Below are 23,312 nucleotides of genomic sequence, written 5' to 3'. Positions count from 1 at the left end.
GTAACCACAGACTTGGAAATAAATGAAGAGCAGAACTATGAGGACTCTCAAAGCTCTCATGTTCTTCCAGGAGACTTTTTTTTTTCTGAATCTCTGCAGATTTCTTTACATAACTACTCTTTTTGAGGAGGAACTGTTCCCAGGGTGAACTAGTAAAGCAAACCTAAGACAACAGAGGCTATCAAGAATATGATCACAGAAGCATCTAAAACGGGCACTGGCCACAATGTTTTGCATGTGCAGAATGAACAAGGCAAACACTCTTGTTCACACTATTACTCAATTCTGACAAAATTGGGGTGTATACACAAGATTGTGCTGCCACCGGTCAGCATCTACATTAAGACAATGTTTTGAAAAATAAATTCTTCTAATAGCCTATAAGCAGCCTATGCTTTGTTTTCTCTTGTTGTCACAAGGTTACATTAAGCACATGGGTATACACCATCATATGCAAAGCAGTGCTGCAAACCTGCCGGTAGAGAAGGTACATGTAACCAACCTAAAAAAGGCCAGTGTATCATCACCAACCTCAAACATTCACAACTTCATGGCTCAGATACAAAAGTTCTTCTAAAAATCATGAGCACGATCATTAAAGTTTTTTTAAGTTTTAGGTTCTCAAAGCATTTACAATTCTGAGGATAAGATCTAAATTCAAGTTCTAGTCAAATGTTCAAGTTTTGAAACTAAATCACATAGTTCCACAAGCTGGAAAAGACATCAAATGTCCCAGAATCCATAATAAAGAGCTAAATCTGGTTTCTCTGTCTCTCCTTATGGCAGTTAGAACATTTTAATCTTTTTTTCTTACCATCCCTTCATGTTTTATCAAGTTCAGTATGTAATTTTGGAGCCAGTTGAAAAAACAAAGTTGAGCAATATTTACTACATGCTGAAAATATATATACTAATTTTGAAAATCAACCCTTTAACTAAATATAAAGAAACAAGTGTTGATAATAGAAAAATAAGTAAAACTTAATATTTTTGCAAAACCACTCAGAATTGGCTCTAAGAGGGAGTGAAATAAATAGTGTAAAGAATCTTCTCAACCTGAAAGTACTGCTAAGACTCTCCTTTGCTTTTTGGAGTGTTGCTGTTTGGGGACACCAGCCACACATCTGCACACTTCCATATAATAAAAACAGCAAAAAGCCCAGGAAACTAGGCTGAACTGGGAAATGATCCATTGACTAAAGACTGAAAGATGAGCCATAAACTATGTTTCCTGACAAAAACTGACAGACTGAAAATGATCCAGAGGGAAAACAAAAGCAGCTGTTAGCAGTGTAGTTCAGTGACTGAAAAGCAGATCTAAAGGCCAATTACTCCTGTGCTTCCTTCCCTACTGTATGGGTGGGACTTCTCAACCACAGTCAGACTCTCTCAACTATAACCTTATTTTCTCATCAGAAAATCACCACTGTAGACAACTGAAACATTATTTACCTGTTTCAGATGTTGGTGAAATTATATCTAGTTATAATGAGTCTCCAGGACAAGACATACTGCAGGAAAAACGACAGGTACTTATCCTGCAACTATTCAACTTTCAACACAACCAAAGCAGTGGATCTGTGCTACAGATTTTCAGCAGAGAAATACTATCCTAAAATTTAACATTTAACACTGTGTTCCACAAATAATAAGTAGGTATCAGAGATTGAGAACTTCTCATTATAAGAACCAGTATTTATTTACTTTATCCATCAACAGGATCGGTGATGGTTCTCATAGGCAGCAATGCCAATTCATCTCCTCCAAAGGGAAAAAAATTAATTACATATTTTCAACTCCAGTTGAAGTAGAACAGATTTAAGGCCTTTATAGTCAAGATTCAGATACCTGAAAATACTTAGAGACATCCCTGTAATCCATTCATTGCAATATTGATTTTCAAAACTTCCACATCCTAGAAGCCACATCACTATCTGAAAAGGGAGGTTTTTTCCTACTTGTCTTAAGCCCTTTTAGCTCTTTTCATTCATACCAACCCTAATCATAATACTTAAGCCAGTCTGAACAGTTTAGGTTAATACAATCATTTTTCAGAGAGAATTTTAGGGTCAGTCTTGTAACAGATGAGCTCCTCCAGTCTCGGGTATATGATTTTGATTGTCTCCCACCCTGCTAGCTTGAAATAGAAAAGTAGCAAGCGTAAAGAAAGAACATTTACAAGTATAGAAGGACATCCAAGGTAATGTCACAGAAATGGAACTACAGTTACGGAAAAATTTGTAATATCATCACTTAATAGGCAGAAATGCCAGATTCTATGCACAGAAATAACCAGAATCATTTTTCACTTTCTCTTCTAGAACACTGCCACAGAAACATGAATACTTCTATCAAAAGGCATGCTTTGTTGCTATACATTAGAAGTTTATTCTTAATACATAATAAGCTTTTGTGTTATGATAATTTAACTTGGATTTGAATACTAACATTGGTCACTAAGGACAACTGATGAAACAATAAACATAGTAATGAAAAATTGTTGTTTAAGCAAATATAACCTTGGTTAACAGAAGTTGTAACAGCTTCAGAACTGCCTCTCTGCAGACAAAGCGCTTTTTTTTTGCCTATAAACTTTATTACAGGTATGTTCCAGTAATAATTATTTTGACTACCTGTTTGCTTTTATATGTATAATACATACTATTTTACAATGTTATTTAACTTGAAAATTTGACAACAAAATTTTATAGTTTGTTTTGAAGAAGTATATACCTTTAAGCTTTTATGCTTTGCTGTAGATCTCATTCCTGCAAATACTTGAAGGAAGTTAACATCGGCTTACAGCAACGAGTAACACAGCAGGCTTTACTTCGATTATAGTTGGGAATTTGAGAGCTTTTTGAGATTACTGCAATATCACATAAAATCTATGGTAAAATTAAAATAATCAAGACTGAAATTCCTCACAGTGGAAATCAGGAGCTATTTGCATATTCATCATACTGGGACAGGAATTTATCTCAAGATTTTGGATTTATATATGGTATCTTAGCTTTACGACCATCTACTGACCTTTACCAGTAATATGTCACCACTTGCAATCCTTGTGGTTAATTCAACAAAAGTCAAATTCAGGGCCACTGGTTTTGCAGTTCACATCTGAAATCAGCATTTATTAATCATTATTTGTTTTGTATCTTTACGCTTTTATTTCATAGTTTACCATCCATATGCTAATCTTCTCATCTGCAACAGTTTCAACATACATTTTTAACCATCTGCCACCCATAGGAAACAGCACATTTAGCATCTTATCGTAGTATTGCACTGCCATCTTGTGGGGAGTAGAATGAATGAATGTAAATAACCATTACTTGGTTTTCTAGGTTTGGTCATTTTAACAAGGTTTGGGTATTTTGGGGGGTGAGAGAGGAGGGGTGGGTTGGGGTTTTTTTGAGAAAAAAACTTGCTACACTAAAAACAATAGAAAATTTATAACCTTTCTTAATATCCTCAGGTTCACCATAAATACAACATCTGTCTTATTGCACACCCATAGAGGATTCTGCACACAAGTTTTGTCCCCATTAGCTAACATGCCAGAACAAATAAAGCTGAGCCAACTACTCGCTTTCCTCAGTGTTGCTCTTGGAATAAAGACATAGTAGAACTGATGAAGTTGTTGCAGGATTGTCAAACCAAGAGTGAGTACCAAAGCAAGGCAACACTAGCTTAGTCTGAAATTTAACCCCCAGGTTCTACAGGCAGTTTGTTATAAGCACTTTCTAAGTCCACAGACCAAAACCAAACTCTTTTCAGGGTCCCAGTTTCTACAGAAAGCCCTAAGCATACAACGGGTGTCATGACATGTTAGAAGTTTTGAAAATTCTTAGTTTGTTTCTGTCACTGTTACATAAACATGTAAAAATTAATTCATATCTTAACCACCACATAAAAGCTGTTGCATTTAAGAAACCCACATAGCTTGAAACACATTTAAGAGTTCCAAATGGGTGTTCAGAACTTGTTACTACACTGCAATGACTCGATCAAACAACATCAGTTCATCCTGGAAACAGCCAGAGAGTTTTGGTCAATGGCTCTGTATTGAGGTGGAGGCCGGTGATGAGTGGTGTCCCTCAGGGCTCTGTCTTGGGACCAGTGCTCTTCAAAGTCTTCATTAGTGACACAAACAGAGAAATCAAGTGCACCCTCAGTAAGTTTGCAGATGACACGTAGCTGAATGGTGCAGTTGCAACAACAGAGGGATGGAATCTGGACAAACTTGAGAAGTGGGTCTCATTTAGTTCAAGAAGTCCAAGTGCTGGGTCAGGGCAACCCCAGATATGGTAGAGACTGGGACAAGTAATCACTGAGAGCAGCCTTGCAGAGAGGGACTTGGGGATTCTTGTGTATGAAGGGTGGGACATGAGCCAACAGTGTGTGCTTGCAGGCCAGAAGGCCAACCGTATCCTGGTTTGCATCAAAAGAAGCATGGCTAGCAGGTAGAAGAAGGTGATTCTGCCCCTCTGCTCTCATGAGACCTCACCTGGAGATGAGGTCATCATTATCACAAGAAAGATGTGGACCTGTTAGTGCAGGCCAGAGGAGGGCCATGAGCTGGAGCACCTCTCCTATAAAGACAGGTGGAGAGAGCTGGGGTTGTTCAGCATGGAGAAGAAAAGACTCTGGGGAGATATTGTGGCCTTCCAGTACCTTAAGGGAGCTTACAAAAAGGAGGGAGAGAGACTGAATGAGGGAAGTTTTAGAATAAATGTTTTTAAGAAATTCTTTACTCAGAGTGCTGAAGTGCTGAAACAGGTTGCCCAGAGTGGTTGTGGATGCCCCATTCCTGGAATTGTTCAAGGCCAGGCTGGATGGGGCCCTGAGCAAACTGGGGCCCTGATAGGGTCCTGAGCGAACAGCAAATCTAATGAGTGGCATCTCTGTCTGTGGCAGGGTGATTGGAACTATTGATCTTTAAGGTCCCTTCCAAGCCCAAACTATTCTATGATTTCATGATCTCACATAGAAATTTTCAATTGTTTCTTTTAAATTAAACTGTATTTCAAGGATTCTCTTTCTTTGAAATAACTGAAATTTTAGAGGAATTTTGTTAGCTTCCAGTTTTGCATATTCAGCACAGTATATGAAAGCTCATGAGGAATAGTTTCCACTGAAATTAAACAAGGTTTTCTAAGGCAACACCAAAACATTTCATTAAGTAAGAAGTATATGAAGCAAACAGTCCAATCTGTCTTTCAGATTCAGGGGTGTATTTTTGGTATTATCAGCTGGTAGAAAAGAGGATGCTCAGAAAATGGAAAATATTACAGAATTGAAGTTTGAAATGCTGTAGTAGGTGGGGAAATACTCTTAAAATTTCCATTGGGGAATAGTTCACAAGGTAACTTCAGCTGTTTCATTACATGGTATTTTGCATACCCTCAACTAGTTGGTCACTGCATGGGTCTGCAGCATGGAGCTATATTCTCATGAGATGAAAAGTATCATATTAAATGGGTTTTAAGTGTTGAGGAGACCAAAGCTAGCAATTCAACCATACTGGCTTCAAAAGCAGCATGAGTTTCTCCGAGCTTCCCTGGTGGCTGTCCCTTATTCCCAGAGACCTGCTAAAGTCAAACTGTCCTGAATACTGTATTCTCCTCTTTGAACTGTGTAATGATGGAAGCAATATGGATTGCAAAGACCTTGCAAAGGTAATTCACATTTTCTTTTCGGCATGTTTCATAAAACACAGCATGGGTAGATAGTTGCCTGAGCAAAACCAGATAGAAATCTTTCCAAGTCTTAACTTCCTGACTGTCCCTATGTCCTCCTGATTTCTACAAGCATTCTAGAGGAGCTTCAGGATATCTGATATCTCAGCTTACACACACTTAATTTTCTTTTGGTCTTCTCTTCACCCAAAGTTCTCCTCACAATATTGCCAACCAAGCAACTCCTCTCCAAAGCTCCATGTCCAACACTAGGTAAGCACGCTATTAATTTCTCAGACTAGTAGAGAAAACTGGCTTCATTGGTTGCAGCAAGTGCATTCCCTTGGAGTAGTTTAACTTGCAGAAGGTTTCCTTGAAACTAATACTATTTGACTGCTTCCATCCTTAGCTTTCTAATATAATATTTGCTAACATCCCAAACACCAAAGCAAAGCAGTGAAAGACATTGAAAAACTGTGGCCTCAGATAATATTGCAGCCTTAAGAGACTTCAGAGAAAAGAAGGTTTAAGCATTTTAAAATATTATGGTTTCAAGTCAAGATAGTTACTAGCACTCAGCTAGTTGAAATTACCTCTGAGCATTAACTGATTATTTTAGTAACATGGGAATGCAAATTGTATGGCTTAAAAGCAAGAAAAGAGCACCCAAGAAAACACAGAACACTGCTCTTAACTTCAATTCCCATAAAACTGTCAGAAAAATAATAAAAACAAATTAGTTAAACAATGGGGGGGGAGTGGGGATAGACAATTTTCCTGCTGTTTAAAGTGCTTCCTGTTCATCCATTCAGCTCCCTCTCCCATTCATAGGGACCAAATAACGTAGGTGTTTCACAGAGTACGCTGGCTATCATACCTTGTAATAATGTTTGTCTGCCTGATGTCTCTAGCGATATGAACTGTTTTTAATACTGTATTCACATTTGACAGTTTTACTTCAACAAGTGGCCTTCATGCTTAGAGATCCTGCTCAAAGGAGTTGCTGCTATCCAGGGTAATCAACTTTGTCTACTCCTGAAATAAACACCTCTCAAAAGAAAAGATTTGACTTTCAAAGGAGCTTAAAAGAATCAGACTCCAAAATCCTAATAGGTTAGTTGGAAACCTAACTCTTAAAAAAAAAAAAAAAATTAAAAATTGAAGCCTAGAGGCCCAGTCAGGCAGAAACCCTGCTGTTCCATGAAAATATGAAGAATGCGGGAGGGAGATGGAAGAAACCAGCCTCAATTATTCTTACAAAATAGTTATTTTATTTTAAAGCTAATTTTGTTCTGACTTTTCCATAACCACTTTGCAGTAAGAGAACCAATGGTTCATGTTCAGTTATTAAATAGAATTAGGCAAAGAAACACACTGAATTACAGGAGCAAAGTACCTAAAGATCAGTTAAAGATTTGAAAAACATGTCATCTCTCTATCACTACGTATATTAAAAAAATTATTCAAAATTTTAACTTCAAAATTTAAAATGTTTATATGATATTTGCACATGTATGGAAGAAGATGATAATACAACAAAATATAAATTAAATTTTATTTATGTTACTTGTGGGTTTAGCTCCATCTGCAGTCTTGTTATTAAAAAACAAGAGCACACCTATACCAAGCAGTAACATCCTAAAACCTTTAGGGTAACTATATTCAGCCACTTGCCTTCACTGTGCCAAGGGTATGTGTACAATTGTTTATGACATATGCACTTTCTCTTTCAAACTGACTCAAGAGTCTGTTACAAGGATGTCTTGACAAATTGACCTGGGTATCACATAACATACTTTGCACTCCTCTCCATGAATAAAGAAATATCCATCAACTTTGTATGCAACTCTATTGTTTTAATTTCTGGCTTTTTTCATACAGGCAGACAAAACAAGGATTTTTTTTTTTTGATCCTTGTGCATTAGAGAAACAATTCTTCTTGTGATTTGAACCCTGCATTGACTGAACTTCTCAAATAAACTTCTGAAGAACTGCTATAAATCTAAGGAAATCAGAGATTCCCAAGTTGTTCTTTTCACAGTGATTCCTACAGTTTAGAGAGTTTATTTTCTGTTTAATTTTTTACTATAAATTCCACACATGCCATAGCTTACTAATTAACCACTAGAGAAAAGGAGTATGCCTACAGTTCTCTGTACTAGAAGGGCCTGAACTTACTAACGAAGTGTCCCAATTACATTTCAATCAAAGTCCTGTTCCTCACTCAGAGAAGCAAACAAAACAAAGTATTTTCAATTGCGCTTTTAACCTTCATTTGGTAATCTGAAAGACAGGAACAAACAATGCCAGCAGAAAGAACATAAGCCAAGACCAAGTAACATTTTGTTCACACTTAAGATTTAGTTCACCCTCAGGAAGCAGAGCTTTCCATTTCACATGAAGTCAGATTACAAGCCATACGATGCATGAGATCTGTCATGTTTGAGTTTTACAGTTCAATTACAGCACAGAGACATGAAAGTTTATCTTTAACTTAGAAATGCCTATGCCAGCTAACCATGTGTTTAAATATTTTCCTTTAAACTAATGAATACTTTCCTTTCTCCTTCCTTCAGCATGCCAGTATCTTCCATTTTATCAACCCTGTAGACTAGGGGTCATGCTTGATTTCTTTCTTGCCTCTTCCCCGTCTTTATTAAGTTCATGAACAAGTCCTGTCATCTTCCATAAAGCATCAAAAAATCCTTTCTTCCTGTTCTGACAGCTTAGGCTTATCTAATAATTTTCCACTCGACCTAGCAGAATTACTTCTTATCAGATCCCTTTGCATCAGACATGCAGATGCTAAATTATCTCTTATTTTTACTTATGCAGGCAATTATTTCTGACCCTTCAGTTACACCTATTGGGCTATGTCATTCATTCCCAACCACCTCACTACATTCTTATTGCTGTTTTGACAGATTCCAACTCAGAGCATCTTTCTTAGAAACAGCTTCATACATTCCTTGTGCTTAACTAACAATGGTTTGGTTTTAGGTGGTTTTTTTTCAGTTTCCTTCTAAATACTAGGCTGTGTTACAGACAGCAAAGCCACTCTAGGATGTCTGTGACATTCACGTAAGACCAGGAAATATGACAAAGCACCTACTGGAGTCCTATGTCCTTCTGCAGCGGCAGCCAAAAGCAATATTGTGTGGTCTAAGTGACCTAAGGTCAGGCAACAAAAACCCTCACTAGGATGAAATACTAAGTACACTATCAATAAGTCACACCCTCCATCCTTTTTTTTCTGCTTCCACTTTTCCATATTGGATCCACTCTTGCCTGAGAAATGTAACCTTAAGACTGAAGACCTCAAAGCTACAGCCTTCCTCTTCTACCTTCTCTATAAATGAACAGGAAAACACCATTGAGCTTTAAGCATCTGTCAAGCAAGTTTTCAAGTTTGAGCCATTTCACTCTAACATCTTAGAACTCCTACTTTGAGCCATACAAATCCTGGTACAATTTTAGTGGTGTTCAGACTTAGAGAACAGTTGTTATTGGTTTATTTCAAAACCAATGAGTAGAAATTGCTGTAGAGATTAAAGGCTAGCAATGGAGCTAATGAACCTGCCAGCCTGACAGGAGACTAAGCAAAAGGATGCAAGCATCTTCAGCATTATGTCTCTGGACTAGATACAACATGCTTCTTGCAGTACACTTTTTAAAAAGAGTTAAGTACAGATCAGTTGGTTCCTTGAATTGAAAATTCTCTTATCTTAAGATTTATGCCTACCAGACCAGCAAGCATTTTTCATTCTGTCTTTTCTATACATCACCCTCAAACACACTCTTCCAATTCTAGTCTTTCTAAAGTAAACACAAAATCTCTCTGAAGTCTTTCTGAAGTAAAACTTTGTGTTTGTCTAACGACAATTTCCTTTCTGGTGTGTTAGACAGTCTGTTCTGTGAACAAAGAGAGCCTGTAACGAAAACAGGTTACTGTCAGAGGATGGCAAGATACTGTGTTAGGCCAGTCTGAATGACTAAGGCACAGGCCCACTGCTATGGGTAGATAAATATGTCATCTTGCAAAACATGTGGTGGCAAAACACCTCAGTATCCTTTCAGGTACGAAGGGCCTTCAACAGGCTAGGACAGGTTAAACCTTCCCTTTCCTCCCTAAAGGAAGAGTGGAGTGGTACCAAGCAGAATCTAAAAAAGCTTTAAGATCTCCAAGGCTGCAGAAGGGCTGCATAAACAGTCATACAATACACTGGAACGGCCAGGACAGAAGAATTCTCCACTTCTGCTATGACATCTCTCTCTGTCAAAGCAGAAGGTTGCAAACAAAGGGCATACAGAGTCACTGGCATGAAAAGAAAGTGCTCAAATATGTGTTGGTGGCAGGAATGCACAGAAGTGCATTTAGGGATAGCAAGAGAATTAGAGGGAATGGAAGACCAGCTCACATGTAGTGTCATAACCACACAGGACTCACCCACAGGAGAATTTTCCTTGGGGACCTTATGGAAAGCATTGCCATGTCGCTTTCCTCTTCCATGGAAAACATAATGCAACAAACAGCATTTAGACCTCAAGAGACACTAAAGAACACTTAAAAACACACTAGATAGTTGAAATATCAACAGAATTTACATATATACACCAAAAGGGCAGAATATTGTGTAAAAATCCCCTAAATCCTGGACTGACTTGAATATTTCGGTTTATTTCAATTTAGGTAAGAAACCTGAAGAAATTAACCAGCATTGCTTTCATTGCTAAACTGTAGCCCTGCATCGGTTTCTTTGTAACGCAGCGACGGAGAGTGTCTCGGGGAAGGCGTCTGGGCAGGGGAGCCACGTTTTCTGCTCCGCTTCAAGGCACGACAGGGGAATCCCCGCTGTGGACTCCACCGAGCGCGGCTCCAGCTATGCGGGCGGGGGACGCGGGCGGCTGCTGCCGTTGAAGGGGGCCCGCCTGCCTCCCTTATCGCCCGCGGGGCTGCAGGGCGTGTGCAGCGCAGATACGCCGCGGAGCCCCCCTTTGCCCCCCCCCCCCGCGGCTGGCCGAGCACCGTTACAGAAGTTGCCTCCGGGACCCCCGGGCCGTGGGTCGCCTCCCGGGCTCGCCCCGCACCGCCCGGCGGGGGAGGAGCCGCCGCTGATCCGAGCCGTTCCCCGCCGCCGCTCCGCGCCTTGCCTCTGCACCTCATCTTGGCGGAGCGCCGGCGGGGGACGGGCAGACCCTTCCCGCCCAGGAGGAACGCGCCCACTCACCCGCCGAGCCTCCGGCGACGACTTGGTTAGAGGCCTCCTGCAGAAAGCCCCCGCGCTGCCGAGCCATCCTTGACCGCGCCGAGGGGGCGACGAGAGGCAGCCGGCGCCTGGAGAGCGGCTGCCAAGCCGGGATCGACTCCGCGCTGGGCGGGTGGGAAAAGAGCCGGGGGGGCGGCGGGACCGCGGTTATCTGCGGGCGGGACGGGGGGCCGCGACCGCCGGGGGGCGGGGGCGCCGGACCGCAGGGCCCCGCCGCGGCTTTTGGCAGCCGCCGGGCAGAGGGCGGGCAGGGCAGGGCAGGGCACGGGCTGGCGATCGCAGCGGAGAAAGGCCTGCCCGGTCGTTTCCAGCCGGGAAAACCGCAACCTCTCTCTTAGGGCACAGCCGAGGCGGCCGGCGCTGGGATCGCCCAGCCTGGGGCGGGGAGCGAGGCTTCGGCGGCTGTCAGGGAGCCGGTGGGGGAAGGCAGGCCGGGCGACTCCTCGGGCTCGGGCCGTGTCCTCCCTCCTCGGGACTGGTGCCACACAGCGCACACTTGCAGTCCTCCTCCCCACCGCTGCTGGGACCCAGCTAACACCCGCCGATCCCCTGCTGCTCCACTTCTAGGAAGGGTCGCTTGAGCCGCTCGGCTCACAGGCTGTTTCTGAAGCGTACTATTCTTTTAAAACTTGTAGTCTATAGGATCCAGCTCTTCGATGTTCAAAAGACACGGGTATTTTGTCAACTGGAGTGTAACCTGTTGGCCCATCTTAGTAAACAAAACGGTACCAGGGCATGGGCTTGAAGTGCTGGGACATAGCACCAGTGCTGGCAGCCCCCAACAGGGAGTTTCAGCAAGGCCAAGATGTGCTTTTCCGGAAGATGCCAGAGTACAACGTGTAATGTAGAACAAAAGTTAGAGAAAAACAAAGGGTTTATTGCAACTGAAAGTTATGGGAACATAGAAAATATACAGAGAAGTGCTGAGAAAGTGTTAAAAGACTAAGACCCTAATTGCAAAAAGGAATAATATTCAGGTATAACATGCAGTTATATAATTTGCATGCATCAGCAAATAAACAGTAATGCAGATTTTTTTATCTTTGTAAAAGCTGAGTAGGCATCACTGTAGGAACATGCAATAACTCCCTTAAATTGATAAACCTCAAATGTGCTGACTTTTAAGTAATTAAAATCTCAACTTCAATGTTTCATTAGCATTTGCCTTAGTTCTCCTGTTTGGGCTCTTTGAGTCTGCTGCTCAATAAATATAGCATTATCATCGTCTCCAGTGTTCCCTGTCCTCAAAAAGCAGATGCTGAAGCATCATTGCTTTTTAGTTCCAGAGATTTGGATGTTCCTGTACAGTGTTCCCTTTGGTACAAATAGCAAATCTAGTATTAAGGTGAACTTGCTACAGTAGTTCCTCAGCAAAGAGAATTTGGAGTTGATCAGAGGGTGCAGAAATTGACCTCTTAGATTTGTTTTCTGCAGAAGGTGTCACTGCAACAAAAAGGTTTATATGAACAAACTGAAAAATAATGGTCAGAGTGCAGGTAAATTACATAGATGTTTACAGAATAGTAACCTCCCTTAAAAAAATAAACTCTACTCTTGTTAGGAAACTATTACGTTTGTTTCACAGTATTCAAACCCCAGATCTGTGCATCTCAGCACAGTTCGATTCTCCTGCTGACAGTCTCTTTTGGCGCATCCATCCATTCCTCTCTCCTGCCCCCAAAAAGGGCAACCTTCCCACTGTGCAGGTTTCGTAAAGCACTTCTAGGCTTAATCCCATTTCTATATGACCTATTCCATGGGCGCCACTCCATATCCCTGGCGGGGTCTGTCTCTCCATTTGTGGTTGCTCCGTCCCTGAAGGAATTCCGTCCCTGGCCAGCCTGGGCAGCAGCCCAGCGCTCGCAGCGCTAAAGGCGACAACTGCCCGAACGCGGGAGTGCGGACAGGGGATACAGCCGCCAATCAGCCCCCCGAGTCCCGCACCCCGCCCGGCCCCGCCCCATCCCCGCGGCCGCCTCGCCCCGCCCCGGGGCGCGGCCCCGCCGCTGCGCGCTCCCGCGGGCGGCGGGCGCGCCCGCCCCTCCCCGCCTCTCGCGGCTTTGTTGCGGCGGCGGCGGCGGCGGGGCCGGAGCGCGCAGGTAACGGGCCGGGGGCGCTCCCCGGGGCTGCCCCGCGGCGCTCGGGGGGGGAACGCGCCCCATCCCCTGCGGCGGGGCTTGGCAGCGGCGGCGCGTCCCGCCGCGCCAGCGTTACGAGGGGCCGCTCTGCCGTCAGCGCCTCCCCGCGGGCAAGCGGCCCTGCCCGGCCTCCTCGCCTCCTCCGCCCCCCGGGACCGCGCCGCCGCCGGGCCCTTGCTCCGCCGACCGGCTGCGTGTGCCGGGGCAGCCCCTAGGTTGGGTTAATGTTACTTCCCCCGGCTTGCCCGACCTACCGCCCGCTCCGCGGCTGGAGATACGGCGAGCCCGGCTTCCCGTGCGGGGATGCGCGATTTGGAGTCCCAAAGGCTCACCAGGGAGGGAAGGGACGGACGGGCAGCCGCCTCCCGGGAAGGGGCAGCGCTGGGAAGGGAGCTTGGACAGTCTGAGGTGAAACCTGCCCTGAACAAATTCAGCAGGTCGATGCTGGATCTTTAGTCTCAGATGAGAACAAAGTGTGGAGGGTACTCAGCATTATAGTAATACATTTTAGAAAAGGGCGGGGGAAAACGCACCAAAAAGCTTGCCAAAATAAAGTTTGTGTTTGTTTGTTTGTTTGTTTTAAATAGCTATGACTTCAATAAAAACTGCTTGGGAAGTCCCAGTGAGTTGTATACCTCAGATCCTATTGTAATGAAGTTTCCTATTAATAAGAATTCTTGATGGTGGTGTGAAGGTCTCTTTCGTTTGAGGAAAAAATGTTATGGTTTCTCAGTGCGAACAGTTTGGAAGAAAAACATTCAGTAATTGTACCTAAAGGCCTGCTCTACCTGAAACAGCACACCCTTCAATGTTTGTTTGTGGAACAACTTCAACTGGGTCTAGCTACAGTTTCAGGGGGTTGAGATGGTTGGAGCTGCGTTGCTGTGTGAGTTTCTTTAGCCCGAGTTTGGGAATTCAGAGTGCCATAGTGTCTTTTTTGAATATTCCAGTAAGTGCCAACTACTATTAGAACAGTGGCTTGCCTTAAATTGCAAGGGTTTAGTCGTGGAAGAAGAATCGGTTAACCACAACGATGTGCTTCAGGCTCAGCAGATCTAAGAGCTGCAAATTCTGGAGGTTCTAGGACCTGTGGGTCTTAGTGAAATCCAGTAATGTGCTTGCCTTGTTCTTGTACCTGTCCTTCAGCATGCATACTTGACTAATTTTGCTCTGGGAATGTGCAACTTTGGTTTAACTTGAAACCACTTGGTTTGGATTATTTGTTTGTTTAAATATATTATGGCACTAATGTATCTGGTGGGGTTTAACAAGAGTTAAAACTATGTCATACTGTGTTATGGGGTAGTTCTATTTTTGTTTTATTTTGCTGTTTAGTGTGCAAAATGTCATCACTCGTGACAAGGTCCTTCAGCTGAATGAGATGTGTGAGACAGAGGTGTCTATACCTGTGAGGCACCATCAGTGTGACCTCTACGAGCTCTTCTGCTTTGTTACTGGTACAGGAATTAGCACTGATTTCAGGCTCCTGAATGTGATAAACTTGTTTTGCCTGTCCAGCTAAGGAGAAATTACTGCAGTTCTGGTTGCAGTACGAAAAGTGAAGAGAGGGACTGGGAGGTAAAATTATGTACAGGATTTGAAAACCTAGGTACAGGTGCTACTACAAGCTTTTGCAGTTATTACAGGTTGTCTTATAGTAATGCTGCAAGTTGTTTAGAGGATGATTCCCATTACAGTTTGTAATGGGGGCTATTCTGTCCAATAGTAGTGAGTAACAAATTAAATTTTAAAAACCTTTTCCCCAATTTTGACATGATAGCTAATGAGACTTCTTTCCTCTTTGTTTCTTTGTTTTGTTTCTGGATTCACTTAATTTTTCTTTTTATTATTAGTTTACCTGTTTTGGAAAAGGAAATGTTATTTTTTTTCTCATACTGGTAATCTATCTCCCTGCTTGTTAGAAGTCATTCCAGATGATGCTAAATTAGAAGTGTATTATTATGGTGTTAAACTCTATTCTCGACCAGTAAGAAACAAAACAATTGTCAGGCTTAGTATTTCTCTTGCAGCCAGACAAACCCAACACATTGTATCACTAGCAGAAATAGGAGTACGGTGCTAGTGCCATGTGGCTCACATTTAGCTTTTTGCAGTTTGCAGGGTTTTTAGTTTTTGAGGGTGTGTGTAGGTTAGTAAAAAAGTAAGGAAGTTTTCAGAGGTTGCTGGAAAGGGGTATAGGAGGAGAGAAAATATGGGTTTGGTAGTTCTCTGTGGAAAGAATCAATAAATTATTCACTAGAATTTAAAAGCAAGAAGGTACACACGAGCTGAGGGTGAAGGGGGAGGTTGTCCTGCCTATAGATTACAGTTTTGTGTGACATTAGTCATGTGAACTTGAGAGATATCCTAATGGATCTTTTTGCTACCTTCTTTTTAGTCTACCTGACATATGGTAAGAGTAGATGTTACATGTTAATGGCAGCATGCTGATAGTGGAGTGTTTGTAAACTATGAATTGCTGATTTGACTTGATACTCGCTTTAGTGCGGATCTCCCAAATCTATGCAGAAGCTTCTTTTCACTTTTACATCTGTTATCTTACATCGGCAATAGATGTTTTGAAGCTTATCCTTAAAACAAACAAACAACCCTTCTGGGCTGCCGTCTATTGACAAATTTAACTATGGGTTAATGTTGCAACTGACAGATATTCCTGCAAGTATGAGTGCTGCCTTTAGCCTTTTCCTTTCAAAGGAGAATGGTTTTGAAGGAGGTAAGAGAAACAGCATTGAATCTTTATTTGCAGAACAGATACAGCTGTGGAAAGAACTAGTATGAATGCTGAGTTGTTAAGATTAATGTCTGCTGCTTTCAGCCCCCCTTTTTTTAAGTGATAGTTGGCATGTTCCGTGCTAGCTTCAGGAGCCATGATACAGAAACCATAACAGCAGGCTTCTGTTTTCCATACTGATTCTTGATGTGAGCTTTTGTCTTTTAAGGATAGGTTAAAATGCAAACTGACAATTTCTGCAGAGTAGTGGCCTTTAGTATATTAAAGATTACTATGTATTAGAACTTAGAAATTCTAATTAGAATTAGATTAGAAATTAGAAAAATAGTTTAGATGTATATTGGGTTTGTGTGTTAAGGTTTTTTAGCAGGGGAGCTATGGGGCACAGGGATGTGGGGGGGGCTTCTGTGAGAAACTGCTAGAAGCTTCCCTCCTGTGTGACAGAGCCAATGCCAGCCAGCTCCAAGATGGATCCATTCCCGGCTAAAGCTGAGCCCATCAGTGATAGCTGTAGCATCTCTGGGAAAACCAAGTTAAGAAGGGGGAGGGGGGAATTCGCATTTGCAACTGGAGAGAGAAGTTTGAATGTTTGAGAGAAACAACTCTGCAGACACCAAGGTCAGAGAAGAAGGAGGGGGAGAAGGTGTTCCAGTCATCTGAGCAGAGAGTCCCCTGGAGCCCATGGTGAAGACCATGGTGAGACAGGATGTACCCCCTTAGCCTGTGGGCATCCACAGTGGAACAGATACCCACATGCAGCACATATAGGATCCCACACTGGAGCAGGTGGATGTGCCCAAAGGAGGCTGTGACCCTGTGGGAAGCTTGTGCTGTACCAGGCTTCTGACACCTCCTGTGGACCTGTGGAGAGGAGCCCGTGCTGGAGCAGGTTTGCTGTCAGGACTTGTGAGCTCGTGGGGGAACCACACTGGAGCAATCTGTTCCCGAAGGACTGAATCATATGAAAGGGACTTATGCTGGAGCAGTTTGTGACGAACTGTAGCCTGTGGGAAGTAATCATGCTGAAGTTCATGGAGGACCCCATGCTGGAGCAGGGAAAGAGTGTGATGAGTCCTCCTCCTGTGGAGGAAGTGGCAGAGACAAGGTGTGATGAACTGACTGTAAACCATGTTCCCCTCCCCCTGCTCTACGGGGTGGGGATGGCAAGAGGAAGTAGAGAAAATTGGGAGTAAAGTTAAGCCCAGGAAGAAGCAGAGGTTGAGGGGAAGTTGTTTTAAAATTTGGGTTTATTTCTCATTACCCTTCTTTCATTCGATTGACAATAAATTAATTTCCCCAAGTCAAGTCTGTTTTGCCCCTGACGATAGTGTGTGAATGATCTCTCCCTGTTCTTATCTCATTCCACAAACCTGTTGGTAAATTTTTCTCTCCCTGTCCAGCTGAGGAGGGAAGTGATATAGAGCAGCTTTGGTGGGCACCTGAATTCTATCTGGGGTCAGCCCACTGCATGAGATATTGCTGGGGTTGATCTTCAGTATTCATAGCATCAATCAAATCATATTTTTCAAAATGTTCACATGTGTGGGGTACACTTCTGTAAAATAAATTTCTTGAACCTTTTTTCATGAAGTGTGAAACAGGCACTGCTGATCTGTCCCAGGTGTAAGTAACAGACATGAACACATAAATTGAATGCCAGTGGTTAGCTGTCATGATGCAGTATGTGTTGTTTATGGGTTTACTCTCTGTTTTACTGAATATCTACATATGAAAACAGCTTATTTTATTTTCTGTGCACCATTACAATTGGTTGCACCTTGTCAAAGGCATTGTTACATTTATTTCATGTTTTTCAGAGGAATTAAAACTCAATGGTTCAGTTAATTATTTTGAAAGAGGGTTTTTTTGGAGTTAAGAGTTGTGGCACCTGTGGCCTATGGTCAACTTTGTTTTGGCCACAAGAATACATGTACAGCTTCTTTTCTTCCTTTTTTTCTTTTCGTTTTGTTTGGTTGTTTTGGTTTTGGTTTTTTTATTTGTTTTTCTTGTGTTTACCTGTAGTAGCAGAGACTAAAATACACGGGACTGTTTCACAGTATCTGTTATGTAATAGAAAGAAGTGAAGACAGCATCTGTGGTATCATTTTGTTCAGCATCTCTTGCTAGAGTAGCAAACCAAGGAACAGATCCAACTTCTCTTTAAGTGAATGGCAAAACTTCCATAGGTCACAGAAGCATGGGATTACACTTTGGGTTTGGAAGGCATAATGAGTTCAGCTCCTGGAGGACACTAATTTTGGCACCATGAAATCCATAATAAATTGAGTTAAGGTGATCCACATAACATGCTGGTAGAGAAATGTTATCCTTTATGTCCTTTTATGTAAATCTGTTGAAGACAGAATTTGATCTTTAAGTTATATGTTCATTTAAATAGTAATATTCTGATTACCTATGCACTAATTTAAATGTTAAGTGTGAAATAAATTAGACAAATCTAATCTGGTTCAGTAATGTAATATAAGGACAAAGAAGAATTAAAATCCTTGGTTATTAATTAAGTCTTGGTAGGGAAGGGGTGGCAGTTTTCATCAGGATTCATGGAATGATAGCAGGGTTGTGCCTGAGTCAAAACTGTTCCAAAAATGCGGTATGATGCTCCACTGTGAGACAATTTAACATGGGATCAAAACTTGCTGTACTTGAAGCAAATAGACCAGATCTTTAATGGTAGTAATTTATTTAAGTCAATTTACAAGTTGACTTGTACTTTAGCTTACAAACTGGCTAAATTGTTGAAATGTAAAGGGAGTATTTAGTGCTGAAGAATTGCTTCATGGTAGGGCCTGTGTACGAGTTACCCGTGGTGGGAGTAGAACTTAAAAAGTGCTCTGTGTTGCCATTGAGAATATTGACTGACTGACTGACTAAAAAATCTAAGGCATTCCAGTGGCCTCTTCAATGCTGTTGAAAGAAGTTACACACAAATGTGTATTTTTTAAGCATTTATTTCTCTTAGTAATTGTATGATAAATAGTTATGTATTTCTTTAAAAAAGCTACTGCTGTTTGAGAAAGATTAGATGGCAAAATGTGAAGATATGTATCTAATGCAGTGTCCCATTTGGATATTATGATTTATGTTTGTTGTAGTTGCCTAAATTATACCCATCCTATAATATCATTAGTAGTGTTGATATAATAAAATCATTAGTATCAGTAAAATAGCTTAATAAAGTTATTAGCATTACTTTTAGAAAGGCACAATTTAGTACTGTTCTTAATTTAAAATTTCTTTGATCCACAGTTGGACTTGCTTTAAGATGCTGTTTCTCAGTGTATTCTTGTGGTTCACATTTAAGTAAATAAGATTTAAGGTTCTACAGGAATTTTGCAGTGTTAGATGCTTAGTGAGTGAGAATGTGTTAAATTGGTTGTGTAAATTTTTAGTTGTAAGCATGAGAAACAAAGCAGTGTTTTTCATCATGCTTTTCTATAGTGTGCCTTCTGTGTGTGCACAGATACAGGCGGTTTTTCCATTTGCTATTATAGCAGAGTATTAGGATGTGGTTTTCCTGGTCTGAAGTTTGACATAAACACTTGACCAGTTTGCTCCATGGTACCTTCCTTGTAATGAGGGAATTGGCACTGTGAAGCATCCTCTACAAATTTAAGATTTGTTGAAAGTTTTGTAGCTCTTTTTGTAGAGCTATGAAAACGTGTTCTGATTTTGAATTGAGTTTTCTTTATTACAGATATTACTAGGTGAGTGATTCTTCTTGTATTATAGACATTTAGTTGCTCAGTGTAATCACAATAGGCCAATCAAATGCTTAAGTACCAATTTTAAACTGTTAAAACTGTTCTTGTTTTTCCCCTTCTTTTTTTTTTTTTTTGTTCTCTGCTAGTTGTTCAGAATACCAGGAGGTTGTTGACAGTTTAAACAGCTTAAAATGAAATCAAAATTAGTCTTGAAGTAATTAAATATCTCCGTTCCCATGATCTATATCTGAAGAAAAACAAACAGTATTTAATATGTCTGTGTTCTTGGATCTGTTTGTAATGGTATTTATTTTCATTAGACCACAGGAATCTTGAAGTTAAGCTTTTCACTTTGCACCTGACCGTATGATGAAAAAGGATGTAGTTCCACACCTATATCCTTCTCACTTGTAGCCTGCATTGATGTCATTTTCCTTAAAGAGACATCAGCAACCCCATAGTACTGCTCAGTTGTATTTTAAAATGCAGTTTGATTAAAATTTGAATTTAGAAGTAAAAAAGCCACTTTCAAGGTTTAAAATTTGTTTTTCCTTCAAGTTAAAATAAAAAAATAAAACAAAACCAGTGTTCTCTTCTCATTCTGTGGTGCTATACAAGTTCATTGTAGGAGATTTTTTCCATTAATCTCTTCTACTGTAATTTATGGGCAACAAGCTAAATTGGGAAAACTGAGCCCCAGGAGGAACTGTGTGAATTCCCTGAGGTCCTGGTTCACCAGTTATCCTTGCCTTATAGGATATTACATAGAGCCTTGGTTTTATTGCTCCATGCTCCATTCCTGCCTTCTTGCTGTGACCATCTGTTGGTTGTTTCCAGGTGTTCCTGACTAGTCTCATATTTTCCTGTGTTTCAGGTACTGTGTGAGGATGTGGGTATTTCTAAGATTCACTCTGTACTTAGGTGCCTTCAACATTGTGTTGAGTATGAGGCACAATGTTTAAAGAGAAGAGGTGGGGTGAGTTGTGGAGCTCACTTTCCATTTCCTGCATTGTCTCTTTTCTTGCCCCAGTTGGCTGCTGATCTTGCTAGACGTGCCCTGGAGAACAGAATTGGGGTTACTGCTCAGATGGTCTGTTGGCCCTTGCTACCTAGATGTGATGGCAGCTTGGGCAGGCACCATCTAATTTCTCACCACAGTCAGATTGTTCAAAGTGAGCTCAGGTAGCTCCTGAACTGCTGCTGCTTTCTGTTCTGGCTGCTCTTCTGCAGCCAGAGCACAATAGTCTTGGCTGATGGGCACAGAGGGTGCTGGGGAGGAAAAGATACTGCTCTCTTTCACTCCCACGTATGAGTTGAAGGCACAGTGGGGTTAGTAAGGCAAGGTTTAAATGGCTCAATTTGAGAAATGCTGCATGCGACAGCAGAAGTCAATCTTTAAAGTTAGACTTAACTGTAGCTGCTGTTGTGCAGAAATACCCTTGATGAATACTGATAGCAGTCTCCTACTGACACTTTTTTGCTTTGGTATGTTTGACGAGTTCCCTTATTTTAAGGAAAAAGAAGACCACCTCTAGTGCCTTAAATTGTGCAAATATTACGCAATTTTCTGTGGCTTTTGAAAGTTACCTGTTTGCTTATTTGCTTGCTTTAAGAAGAAATAATAAAGCTTTACATCTGGATTGGGAGTGTGAGGTAATATGCTGCATCTTGTAGAAAAACAGTGCTTCTTTAGAACAGTTTTTGAGATACATTTTGTAAATATTAAGGGATATTAAAAGATTTCATTTGTGTATAAGAAGCACAGTATGTGTGAGTATGCGGACAACACACTAACATGCGTGAGTGCCTGTTTTTTTCTAACTAGTAGTGTTTTCTGAGTAGCCTGATATTATGTCTTCTGAATATCTCATTAGGAAAGAGAGATGTGAAATAGCTGTTGAGATTTTGATTTGCTTTTTCCCCCACCAGTTCGTCCCATAGGCATGCAGGGTCACACACCAGTAGATGGAGCCCTGTCCCAGCAGCCAGCTTTGAACAGGCTGGTGAGCGTACCTGTAGCCTTTCTGACCTGAATACCAGGCAGGAGGGGCTTCTTGACCATGCATCTGTGATATCTTTTATTTATATGTAATAAATGAACATGGTTTTAATGTTAAATGTCTAGTATTAACTGTGTAAGTAAGGCAGCAACTGTGCTCAGATGCTTAGAGACAGTTTTGCAGTTTTCATGGGGGACAGGTGATAGATGAAATATCCTGATCTGTTCCAGAGTTCTGCAAGTATGAGAGGTCTCTAGTGTGCCACGTGTTTTCATTTTCCAGTTAAGTTCTGAGTCAACTGCATGTCCTTAGGCAAATCTTGGTTGAGACCGTTGAAAACAGGGCTTGTGAGAAGCTCTAAAGAAACTTACAAAGCAGATTAAAATTTAAGTTTTGGGATTTAGTTTTGTATTTTTGCTTCTCACTAATGCTAACTGCTGATCTTTTTAAAATAATATTTTTGAGTATAGAAAATTGTCAAATGGTGCAGTTCAGAAATTCAAAATCAACAGTAGCTAATCTTGCATATTCCCTGTTTTGCATGGTGTGTGTCCACACCTGCAGCCCAGAGCTGTACTGTTTGGTTCAACTAAATGTTACAGTGGACTTGGTTTGTTGACATTTATGTGGACCACTTGTAAAACTGTGAAAAATATCCAGGTTGTTTGCAACTTCCTTTAGAAATCAGTTTACCTGATGCAGTTTTGTATGTAGACAAGTTACTCTAGTGTGAGAACAGTTCTTAAATAGCAAGGTGCTGATTTTATTTGAAAATGTGAGATACAGTTTTTAATTTTAAAGGGAGAGAGGAGAATAATGTTTGAGAGATAACAGGTAGTAAGGTTTTGTTCTTGTTGCTGGGTTTTTTGTTGTGTTCATGCCAATAAGTATATGCTTAAAATATCTGCCAGATCAGTATTATTCTGTGATTGTAACAGGTACACAATTTTATAGCATATACCCTGCATTTTTTATTTGAAATTCCAAGTGGTTTAATGTTTACATTTCAAAACAATGGGAAGGGTGTGGGTCCCCAGTGTTCTTGCTCTGACTAATATTTCTGTGCAGTAACATTCCTGTACAGTACCTTATATCTCAAAATAAAAAGTAAGTCATTCTCAAAGCCTACAGATTTGTCTGATGACTATGTGAATACTGAGCTAAGTTGTAATATGAAATAATCTTTGGAAATGTGTTTCTACCTGCTGTTCATTATGTGTGTGAAACTGGCATTCAGATGTTAGGGAATGGACTAAAAAGTGAGATTGTGAAATTATTTGTCAAAAATAAATTATTGAGTTAGAACTGTGTTGGAATTGTATCATTTTGTTTGCTTTATTTGTTTTAATGTTTAGTAGTCACTTTTGCTTATGGTTTGCTAAAATAAAATCAGGGATTTTCTTTAACATGGCACACAGTTGGGTGGGACTTTGAGTGACCTGTTCTAGTGGAAGGTGTCCTCCCATGGCAGGGTGGTAGGACCTTGATGATCTTCAAGGTCCCTTCCAACCTAAGCCATCATATGATTCAAGACAGCAAATTGGTGCGGCACTACTCCAGTCATTCAAACCCACTTATGTGTTGCAGTTTGGAGAGGAAGCTCTAGACAGTATTCCAGCTTGTTACTGTTTCAATGCCTTTTTGCAAAACAGGCACAAACCACAACTATGAACATCCTTGTGCTTTGGAGGGAGAAAATAAACAGTCACATGGTGGGTTGACCCCAGCCAGCAGCTAAGCACCCACACAACT

General features: G+C 41.3%; 2 protein-coding genes across 3 annotated transcripts in view; one reads left to right on the top strand and one right to left on the bottom strand.

The window, feature by feature from the left end:
• Positions 1-11,085, bottom strand: part of SLC25A21 (solute carrier family 25 member 21) — a 236,484-nt gene extending 225,399 nt beyond the window's left edge. The window contains 1 exon segment of the mRNA XM_050335786.1: positions 10,910-11,085. Within this exon segment, the coding sequence (XP_050191743.1) occupies positions 10,910-10,976 (67 nt within the window). The 5' untranslated portion in view covers positions 10,977-11,085.
• Positions 11,030-23,312, top strand: part of MIPOL1 (mirror-image polydactyly 1) — a 186,168-nt gene continuing 173,885 nt past the window's right edge. Inside the window, exon 1 of one of the 2 annotated variants that reach the window (XM_050335772.1) lies at positions 11,030-11,060. The gene's annotated coding sequence lies outside the window, so the exon portion shown is untranslated. Of the gene's footprint in view, positions 11,061-13,022; positions 13,048-23,312 lie in introns of those variants that run through there. The other variant, XM_050335773.1, reaches the window with a different exon arrangement.

This window comes from Myiozetetes cayanensis, unplaced genomic scaffold (assembly GCF_022539395.1).
Source record: "Myiozetetes cayanensis isolate MyiCay16 unplaced genomic scaffold, myiCay2020 scf6-25, whole genome shotgun sequence".
Taxonomy (NCBI): domain Eukaryota; kingdom Metazoa; phylum Chordata; class Aves; order Passeriformes; family Tyrannidae; genus Myiozetetes; species Myiozetetes cayanensis.
Note: the sequence above shows the minus strand (reverse complement) of the source record. Positions and strands in the feature narration are given on the sequence as shown.